The 11,296-nt window shown below is 27.3% G+C and overlaps 2 protein-coding genes across 4 annotated transcripts in view; one reads left to right on the plus strand and one right to left on the minus strand.

The window, feature by feature from the left end:
- Positions 1–1,447: 1,447 nt before the first annotated feature.
- The window catches only part of Cow (Proteoglycan Cow), a 319,843-nt gene continuing 309,994 nt past the window's right edge, over positions 1,448–11,296 (minus strand). The window contains exon 10 of the mRNA XM_083088339.1: positions 1,448–1,641. Within this exon, the coding sequence (XP_082944465.1) occupies positions 1,631–1,641 (11 nt within the window). The 3' untranslated portion in view covers positions 1,448–1,630. The remainder of the gene's footprint in view (positions 1,642–11,296) is intronic.
- Fdh (alcohol dehydrogenase class-3 Fdh) lies at positions 2,522–9,856 on the plus strand. 3 transcript variants are annotated; one of them, XM_083088343.1, is made up of 8 exons: positions 2,523–2,865; positions 5,458–5,555; positions 7,130–7,373; positions 7,536–7,756; positions 8,036–8,252; positions 8,425–8,555; positions 8,632–8,906; positions 9,631–9,856. In XM_083088343.1, the coding sequence occupies exons 3-8, from the start codon at positions 7,232–7,234 to the stop codon at positions 9,653–9,655; spliced, it is 1,011 nt and encodes a 336-aa protein (XP_082944469.1). In that variant the 5' UTR covers positions 2,523–2,865; positions 5,458–5,555; positions 7,130–7,231; the 3' UTR covers positions 9,656–9,856. The 3 variants fall into 3 exon arrangements, with proteins under 3 accessions (XP_082944466.1, XP_082944469.1, XP_082944468.1); XM_083088340.1 differs by lacking the exon at positions 5,458–5,555 and having other exon boundaries at positions 2,522–2,865; XM_083088342.1 differs by lacking the exons at positions 2,523–2,865; positions 5,458–5,555 and adding an exon at positions 4,644–4,679.

The raw sequence follows: 11,296 nt of genomic DNA on the forward strand, positions 1-11,296 counted from the left end.
AATGTGATATAGTGATAAGTAAAAAAGTCTGAGATAATTATAAGATGATATAAGACTGTTTTATATTAAAAGACTTTATACGTATATGTAATTAGATATTTATGAAGTATTCAAGAACAAATATTTATTTTAAAATAAAAATTTATTCAAAAATCATTTGTATAAGCTTTTGTCCATTGTTGTGTTATAGCTCCAGATGTATTGCGCAAATAGATCTCTAACAGTACTTCCACGAAATGTATTGATTTCTTGTACAGGACTTTCGAAACTGCATAATGCTTGACAACAATTTATATCTTGTACAAAATATGATCTATATTCTATAGGAAAATTTAAATCTCTTTTCATTAAAAAGTTATGCAAACAGACAGTTGTGCACAATTAAAGTGCTTGAACAATTAAAATTGCATTATTAACATTTGTTGCAATAGGCCTTTGAAAGATTCTCCATTTTGCTACTAAAATGCCAAAAGCGCATTCTACAACTCTCCGCGCACGACTTAATCTATAATTAAATACTTTTTTCTTAATATCTAAATTACACGATCGAGGATATGGACGCAACATATACGAAGTTAAAGCAAAAGCTTCGTCTCCGACTATAACATAGGGTAATGGTACACTGTTTTCTGAAAATAATCTTGGTTTTGGTAACTTAAAGTAATTATTTTGTAATTGATGCTTCAGTTCGCTGTCATGGAATATTCCTCCATCGCTTCGTCTGCCTTCAGCACCAATATCTACGATAGTAAAACAATAATTGGCATCAGCGAGTGCCATAAGTACAATGCTATGAGCATTTTTGTAATTATAATACGTTGATCCACTATGAGGTGGAGCCTAAAATTTGAAAAATGCAAAAATAAAGTTAAACTATTAATATACCAACTATTAATATAACAAAATAAATATTAATGTACAAATTTTATATACCTGAAGTACAACGTGTTTTCCGTTAATGGCACCAATGCAGTTTGGAAAATTCCACAATTTTTCAAACTCATTTGCTTTTTGTAGCCATACATTTTCTGAATTTTCAGGAAAAACTTTATCTTTTAAATTATTCCAAATAGCATGACATGTTTCAATCACAATTTTAGACACTGTATTTAGTCCAATTCGAAATGCAAATGAAATTGAGTGCATACTGTCGCCTGTTGCCAAATATCGTAAACATATTTCTAATCGTGTATGTGCTGGTATTGAAGATCTGACAACATTTTGTTTTGTAATACTTGGCTCAATTAACCGTAATAATTCAGTGAATGAATCAGTATTCATACGTAAATATTCAAAATATTTGTCAGGAGCAGTATTTGCCATTTCTTTGATCAAATTATTACTATCGCCTTGTTGATATCTTTTTTGTTCATTAAAAATTGATCGAACCCAAATTCTTCGTATATTGTTTTTTCTTTCTTTTTTTTTTAAATGTTTGTATATTAAAATGGCTTTAATTAATTTTTTTCTTCGAATGTATTTATTCCAATTTAATTGTGGGCTACATTTCCATTCTCTTATTTCAGTTAATAAAAACATTTTCATAACATTTAGTGAGTCTAGATTATTTGCGAAGCAAGAATGCTGTGCGAGTTGTTCAGGTTTTAATATCCACTTGCAATATCCACACTTATATTGTTCCTAAAAATAAAAATATATATTGTTATAAATACGTAAGGCTCTTCGCACAATAGAGAAAATATTAATCATAAATATTAAATATTAGGAATAGAAATCAGATATCAGATCCTATATCACAGAGTCTTTTTGATTTTATTATTTAAAAATAATTCCTATTTCTAATATTTAATATTTATGCTTAATATTTTCTCTATTGCATACATAGGGCCTAAGGGTGCGTCCCGATGGAGAAAGAAATAGCGGAACGGAATAGTAACGGAAAAGTAACTATATGATGGCTAACCAATCAGAATGATTCCGTTCCGCCTTTACATGGCCGGGTTCCCCATGGCATACATTTTACGGAACGGAATGAAAACGGAAATTATGTACTACATAATTTCCGTTTTCATTCCGTTATAATGTCATCATGTATTAATATAATATAATGAATATTTACCATGTCGCGTTAATAATAAAATTAATTAAAAAATCATTAATGATAATATTAATGTTAATTATATAATATAATGTTAATTATTGATAACATAATGTTAATTATTTTATTACACGTGATTTCAATAAATTGCTTCACCAGGTTATAGGTTATCACAGACATGATATATCTATGTAATACATGATGATATTATGTAGTACATAATTTCCGTTTTCATTCCGTTCCGTAAAATGTTTGCCATGGGGAACCCGGTCACGTAAAGGCGGAACGGAATCATTCTGATTGGTTAGCCATCATATAGTTACTTTTCCGTTACTATTCCGTTCCGCTATTTCTTTCTCCATCGGGACGCACCCTAAAAATTTGCGTATAGAAATCGGCGGAACGAACGTAAAAAGAGTCGAACCAATCATGAACGTTCCGCCAATTCCACATTGCGCATATGTTCCGCACCATGGGATCGCGCCATGAGTGACTGAGTTTGCTCGTTATTCGAGTTTGTCATCTCTTGTGGTGAACGTTGATATATTTTCGTGTGTGACATTTATCCCGATTTGACTTTATGTTTAATCTTTTTCTTATGAGGACTTAGAGAAGAATATTATATTATTTTTATTATTATTATTATTATTTATCACATTAGTTGCCAGTAATATTGGATTTTATCTTATATAATTGGTGCTAGGTTAAGTTATAGAAGTTGCTTAATTTTAAACAAAACGCATTTTATAACTAGAACAGATATATAATAAATTTAAAAAGCTATAATGTCAGACACGGCTAAAAAGGTAATTTAATTTATATGCTTTATATGTATGAGTGGCTCGAATGTCAAATGCGACACACAAGTCTGGAAAATAAGTTTGAGAAATAATGTAGTTATTGAAAATAAGTTTGAGAATTTAATGTAGTTATTGATTAATAGTACATCTCATTATTTGCATCTAGAGTCTATTAACTCAAAATCAAATTTTGATGGACTTGTATATTTGTAGGCGATATACTTGACATCTAGACCACTCATATATAGAAATAAGAAAATGAATATATAAATAAAAATGAAAAAAGACAATGAAAATTATATATATATAAAATATATAAATAATTCATTTTTTTCATTTTTATTTTATTAACATTTTGATAAAAAATATCTAAGTATATAGCTGGAAATTACTTTTTCTCACATGCACACCACACACACACACACACACACACGCACGCACGCACGCACGCACGTGGAAGAGTCAATAATAATTGCCATCTAAAATAATTTGTTATTTATTGATTTAAAATAAAAATTTTTATATGAAATGTATTTGATGAGACTCATTGGACAAAAATATATTTCATTTTTTATGTGCATGTATTTTTTTTCTCGAAATATAAGATAAGTCTTGACATATACGATAATTTTAAATTTTTTAATTGACATCTATATTCTTCTTAGTATTATTTCATAGCCAATGAATAGATTTTAATGACTTAGAATTTAATGATTTGTAAGAAAATGATCTTGAAATGACCTTCACTCTCAAAACATGGCTATGGAATATACTAAAACAGCAACTTTTGCTACTTCATTTCTTGGATGTTTTCTCTACAAAAGAATATTATTCTTCTTAAAAGAATATATAAGTTCTTAAAAGAATATATAAATTTTTTTTACGTTTTAAATAAATTTTCAAGAGTATGATGCAATGGATGTTGGTGACTAGTAAATTTCTTTGCATAGAGAGTTACTACATGCACAATATTTTTTGTCAGTTATCATAAGTCAGCATATCATATCAACTTTTTTTATGTTTGTATATCATATTTTCTTATCATGTGCACCATTCAGCCATACAGATTTAGAGATTTACTGAAGTAATGTTATAATTTTAAATTAATTTGATATTTTTACTTAACAAATATGAATTACTTTATAAATATAAGAATTAACCATTATTAATATTTCAGATTATTAAATGAAAACATAGAAGTTAAAAGAAATAATGCATTTTGGATAAAGTCACTTTATTACAGATCATTAAATTTGTCTTTATTTCAATGACAACACAGTATTAAAAAGGAATATGAAATATCTTTTAAAAAATTCAAAGTTATCTTGATATCATAGAAAATATAAGACATACAAAAAATAAAATGCTCTTGTATTTAATGAATCTTATTAAACACAATATATTTTTTATATAAAATAAATTTTTTTTAAAAGCAATAACAAATTTTTTTAGATTGGTGTAAAGAAAACACATAATTGTTTCGAAGAAAAAATATGTAATTTGCAATTAACAATTACCATATTTTTTCTTAAAAACAACTGTGTTTTCTTTACACCAATTGATTACTCTCATTATTTTGTACATAAAAGTATTAAGGTAAGATAATAAAAAAATGAATATTTTACTAGATATTTTATGATTTATGTAAAATTGAAATATTATTTTAAGCTTCATAACTCGAAAAGTACTCAATGAAAAAATACTTTATTATAGTGTTTTGGAAAGCTCTCGAGATAAGCTACAAGAATATGTAATAAAGAAGAGGGGATTCCATTTAAGAAATTGAAGGTGACCTCCACATGATTTTCAAACTATCCAAGGTCAAATCAATGACACCATCTTATGGCCCCCTTCAAGCCATACAACTTTTGTCTGAAACATTTTTTTCTAACTAAGTAATATCGAGATATTTGACTGACAAAAATAAAATAGCACAACCTGTATATATACAGGGTAGGCCATTTTAATCTACGCACTGAAATATCTCAAAATCCATAAGTTTAAGAGAAAAATGTTTCAGACAAAAGTTGTATGGTTTCGAGGGAGCCATAAGAGGGTACCATTGGTTTGACCTTGAAGAGTCACCTGAAGGTCACGTGAAGGTCACCTCCAATTTTTTAAATGGGACACCCTATATGCTTTTGCATATTCTTGTAGCTCATCTCGAGAGCTTTCCAAAACACTATAATTAAGTTAATTTTCATTAAGTACTTTCCGAGTTATGAGGCTTGAAATCATTTATTAATTTTACATAAACCATAAAATATCTAGTAAAATATTCATTTTTCGATTATCTTACTTTAATACTTTTATGTACAAAATAATGAGAGGAATCAATTGGTGTAAAGAAAAAACATAGTTGTTTTTAAGAAAAAATATGTAATTTGCAATTAACAATTCTACATTTTTTCTTAAAAACAGCTATGTTTTTTCTTTACACCAATTGATTCCTCTCATTATTTTATACATAGAAGTATTAATGTAAGATAATCGAAAAATGAATATTTTACTAGATATTTTATGGTTTATGTAAAATTAAGAAATGACTTCAAGCCTCATAACTCGGAAAGTACTTAATGAAAACTAACTTAATTATAGTGTTTTTGGAAAGCTCTCGAGATGAGCTACAAGAATATGCAAAAGCATATAGGGTGTCCCATTCAAAAAGTTGGAGGTGACCTTCACGTGACCTTCAGGTGACTCTTCAATGTCAAACCAATGGTACCCTCTTATGGCCCCTTCGAAACCATATAACTTTTGTCTGAAACATTATTGTCTTAAACTTATGGATTTTGAGATATTTCAGTGCGTAGATTAAAATGGCCTACCCTGTATATATATATATATATCAATTTAATATAAAATAATTTATAATAAACACATATGAAGAAATTAATATCATTAATGTAAGCAATTATATATTTAAAAAAAAGGAAAGACAAAATTATTACATTAGACTATTGCAAATTCTATTCTATAGATAATATACAGGGTGACCCATTTTAACTTAGGCAGCCAAATAACTCGAAAAATAAGCAAGATAGAGAAAAATGTTTTAGACAAAAGTTGTATGGTTTCGAGGGGGCCATAAGATGGTATCATTGGTTTGACCTTGAAGAGTCATTTGAAGGTCACGTGAAGGTCACTTCAATTTTTTTAAATGGAACATCCTATTTATTTTTGTACATTCTTGTAGCTCATCTCGAGAGCTTTCCAAAACACTATAATTAAGTACATTTTCGTTAAGTACTTTTTGAGTTATGAGGCTTGAAATAATTTCTTAATTTTACATAAACCGTAAAATATCTTGTAAAATATTCATTTTTCGATTACCTTACCTTAATAGTTTTATGTACAAAATAATGAGAGGAATCAATTGGTGTAAAGAAAACACATAGTTGTTTCGAAGAAAAAATATGTAATTTGCAATTAACAATTCCATATTTTTTCTTAAAAACAACTATGTGTTTTCTTTACACCAATTGATTCCTCTCATTATTTTGTACATAAAAGTATTAAGGTAAGATAATCGAAAAATGAATATTTTACAAGATATTTTACGGTTTATGTAAAATTAAGAAATTATTTCAAGCATCATAACTCAAAAAGTACTTAACGGAAAGGTACTTAATTATAGTGTTTTGGAAAGCTCTCGAAATAAGCTACAAGAATGTACAAAAATATATAGGGTATTCCATTTAAAAAAATTGAAGTGACCTTCACGTGACCTTCAAATGACTCTTCAAGGTCAAACCAATGATACCATCTTATGGCCCCCTCGAAACCATACAACTTTTGTCTAAAACATTTTTCTCTATCTTGCTTATTTTTCGAGTTATTTGGCTGCCTAAGTTAAAATGGGTCACCCTGTATATTATAATAAATTTAATTTTTTCCATATTAAATTGCACAAAAAATATATATTTAAAAAAATAATATTTCCTTAAAATTATAATAAAATTATAATATTTCCTTAAGTTTTCCTTAAAATGTATTTATTATCTATCCATAAAATATTTAAAAAATTCCTACTTAATGTATTTTAATATAAAAAAAATATATAAACTTGACATATGAGAAAATTTTTATAAAATAAACCACAATCATATTATGCAGTTTTCTAATTTAATCAAATATTTTAATATTTATTGTAGTTAATATTTAATAATTTATATAGAAAGAAGTAATTTTAATTTATTTTATTTTATTTTTGAGGTTATCAAATGTAAAGAAGTAAAGTAATTTTAATTTATTTTATTTTATTTTTCAGGTTATCAAATGTAAAGCTGCTGTAGCATGGAGACAAAAGGAGCCTTTATCTTTAGAAGAGATTGAGGTAGCATCACCAAAGGCACATGAAGTCCGAATTAAAATGGTAGCTGTAGCAGTTTGTCATACAGATGCTTATACTTTAGATGGATTGGATCCAGAAGGAATATTTCCTTGCATACTTGGTCATGAAGGCAGTGGCATTGTAGAAAGTGTTGGAGAAGATGTTATTGAATTTCAGCCTGGTAAATTTAATTAAATCTTTATAAAGAATTTTTTTAATAAACTATAAATTATATCATAAATTATATTATAAATTACAAATAATATCATAATCAGTTTTTAATTTCATACGTTGATTACATTATATTTAATTAACATTTCTCTAATTCTGCAAATATTTATAGGTGATCATGTTATACCACTTTATATTCCCCAATGTAACAATTGTAAATTTTGCAAATCACTGAAAACGAATTTATGCAGCAAAATTCGTGAAACTCAAGGTAAAGGTTTAATGCCTGATGGTACATCTCGTTTCACATGTAAGGGACAAACAATTGCACATTTTATGGGTTGTTCTACCTTTTCTGAATATACAGTGGTAGCTGATATTTCTCTCGCCAAGGTATTTACAATAGGTGCTTTCCATTTACATCAAAACTCAGATAAATCTCATTTCTGTCTTTCTTTAACATGAATGTTGAAGAAAGACAGAAGTGAGATTTATCTGAGTTTTGATGTAAATGGAAAGCACCTAATATATACAATATATATACAATATATATGTATATATATATATATATATATATATATATATATATATACATATATATATAATTAGTTAATATAGAGAAATGTTTTATTAAAAATACGGAAAAAACTTAATATATTACAAATATCGTAGATTAATCCGATAGCACCATTGGACAAAGTTTGCTTATTAGGTTGCGGAATATCTACAGGCTATGGTGCAGCTTTAAATACTGCAAAGGTAGAACCTGGAAGTACTTGTGCTATATGGGGCTTAGGAGCTGTTGGTCTTGCTGTAGCATTTGGGTGCAAGAAATCTGGTGCATCTCGTATTATTGGAATAGATATTAATCCAGCTAAGTTTGAGCAAGGTAAATAATTTAATAAGATATATTATATAAGATATATTAATAATAATAACACTGAAATAAACTTTTTATAATAATTAATGTGCAAATATATCTCTATGTTTTTCTTAATTCTTGCTTAAGATTCTAAACTCCATGTATAATAAAATTTTATAAAGATTGTATTTATTTACAGCTAAAATTTTTGGATGTACAGAATTTATTAATCCTAAAAATTATAATAAATCTATTCAACAAGTGTTAATCGAGATGACTGATGGAGGATTGGATTATACCTTCGAATGCATTGGAAATGTAAATACTATGGTAAGTGTTTGGAAAATTTTATTCCATAATCTCATTAGGGCATAAGTAATTCCATTATAAAAGATTGATTTTTTAGAGGGCTGCATTGGAATCTTGCCACAAAGGATGGGGTGTATCCACAATAATAGGAGTAGCTGCAGCTGGACAGGAAATTAGTACTAGACCATTCCAATTGGTTACAGGACGAGTATGGAAAGGTACTGCATTTGGCGGATGGAAATCAAAGCAAAGCGTACCGAAATTGGTAGAAGAATATTTATCAAAAAAGTTGATTCTTGATGAATTTATTACTCACAATTTTCCTTTTGAAAAAATTAATGAAAGTTTTGATGTATTGCATTCAGGGAATTGGTAAGTTTTCAAAGAATTTATTATGTAATATTATGTATATACAGGGTGTCCTAGACCACCCGTACACCCCTTTTCTTTCAAAAACTAAGCATTTTAGAGAAAAACGTTTTCGACAAAAATTGTATGGTTTTGAGGGGAACATAAGATGGTGTCATTGGTTTAACAATTACATACATAATTAACAATTACATTTTTTTTTTCGAAACAATTATGTGTTTTCTTTACACCAATCGATTCCTCTCATTATTTTGTACATAAAAGTATTAAGGTAAGATAATCGAAAAATGAATATTTTACTAGATATTTTATGGTTTATGTAAAATTAAGAAATTATTTCAAACCTTATAACTCGAAAAGTACTTGATGAAAAAATACTTTATTATAGTGTTTTGGAAAGCTCTCGACATAAGCTATAAGAATATGCAATAAAAAATAGGTGGTTCCATTAAGAAATTAAAGGTGTCCTTGACCTCACCTTAACGATGCCATCCAAGGTCAAACCAATGACACCATCTTATGTTCCCCTCAAAACCATACAATTTTTGTCGAAAACGTTTTTCTCTAAAATGCTTAGTTTTTGAAAGAAAAGGGGTGTACGGGTGGTCTAGGACACCCTATATAAGATAGACAATATCGACAAAATGATATTAAAATGCTATAAAATTACCTCTTATTTTTTATTATTATAAGATATGTATTATAAGATAATATACTTCTGTTGCAGTTTGAGAGCTGTTCTTAAATATTAATAACATATTATTTTGTGTTGTAAAATATATCCTATCAAAAGATTTGTGGGCATGTCTCTTTACAATTTATATAAAAAAAGATGCAGAATATTATACACATATATATATGAATTGTATTTCTATTTCTTATTATGTATTTCTTATATTTATATTCAATTTGTAGAAATAAAAGAATAAATAAAAATATAAAACAATAATAAATATATTTTATATTTAATACATTAGATTTTCAAATAAATAAATAAATATTTCCTCAATTTCTACAACAATTTTTATTCATAAAGAATTCTTATACAGTTACATATACAATACCAATTAAGTGAGACTTATAGGTAGCTCTTGAATGACGTAACAATTTTTTACGTTTTGATCAAGTGCATACCTTACAAAAAATCATGATACAAAGATCACTAACAGTTTTTTAATTGTATATAATTTATATATATATATAGGGTGTTCCATTTTAACTTGGACAGTAAAATATCTCAAAAACTAAGCCCAGCAAACAAAAATGTTTCAGACAAAAGTTGTATGGTTTCGAGGGGGACATAAGATGGTACCATTGGTTTGACCTTGAAGAATTATTTGAAGGTCACATGAAGGTCACCTTCAATTTCTTAAATGGAATCTATTTGTCATTGCATATTCTTGTAGCTTATCTCGAGAGCTTTCCAAAAACACTATAATTAAGTTAGTTTTCATTAAGTACTTTTTGAGTTATGAGGCTTGAAATAATTTCTTAATTTTACATAAACCGTAAAATATCTTGTAAAATATTCATTTTTCGATTATCTTACCTTAATACTTTTACGTACAAAATAATGAGAGGAATCAATTGGTGTAAAGAAAACACATAGTTGTTTTGAAGAAAAAAATATGTAATTTGCAATTAACAATTCCATATTTTTTCTTAAAAACAACTATGTTTTTTCTTTACACCAATTTATTCCTCTCATTATTTTGTAAAAGTATTAAGGTAAGATAATCGAAAAATGAATATTTTACGGTTTATGTAAAATTAAGAAATTATTTCAAGCCTCATAACTCAAAAAGTACTTAATGAAAACTAACTTAATTATAGTGTTTTTGGAAAGCTCTCGAGATAAGCTACAAGAATATGCAATGACAAATAGTAGGTTCCATTTAAGAAATTGAATGTGACCTTCATGTGACCTTCAAATAACTCTTCAAGGTCAAACCAATGGTACCATCTTATGTCCCCCTCGAAACCATACAACTTTTGTCTGAAACATTTTTGTTTGCTGGGCTTAGTTTTTGAGATATTTTACTGTCCAAGTTAAAATGGGACACCCTGTATATATATATATATATGTATATATATATATATATATATATATATATATATATATATATATATATATACAATATGCACAAAAAAGATTCGATAAAACTATTTGCGTTCGCTTTCAATTATATTTAGTCTAAGTCGATAATAAGTCAGGTGAAATGTGCAAATTCTTTTTGATGTAGAAAGGAGTATACGTTAGTTCATTACAAATGATGTTTTGTTACTGTTCAAAGATTTGAATATACTTTGAAGCGTTATCTACATATTTTAGCACAAATTTAACATTTATGTCTATTAAGACAAGAATTATGATCATTTATGAATGAACTGAC

The sequence above is a fragment of the Camponotus vicinus genome, unplaced genomic scaffold, assembly GCF_025532165.1.
Source record: "Camponotus vicinus isolate PSW18456_S1 unplaced genomic scaffold, iyCamVici1.0 SCAF_14, whole genome shotgun sequence".
Taxonomy (NCBI): domain Eukaryota; kingdom Metazoa; phylum Arthropoda; class Insecta; order Hymenoptera; family Formicidae; genus Camponotus; species Camponotus vicinus.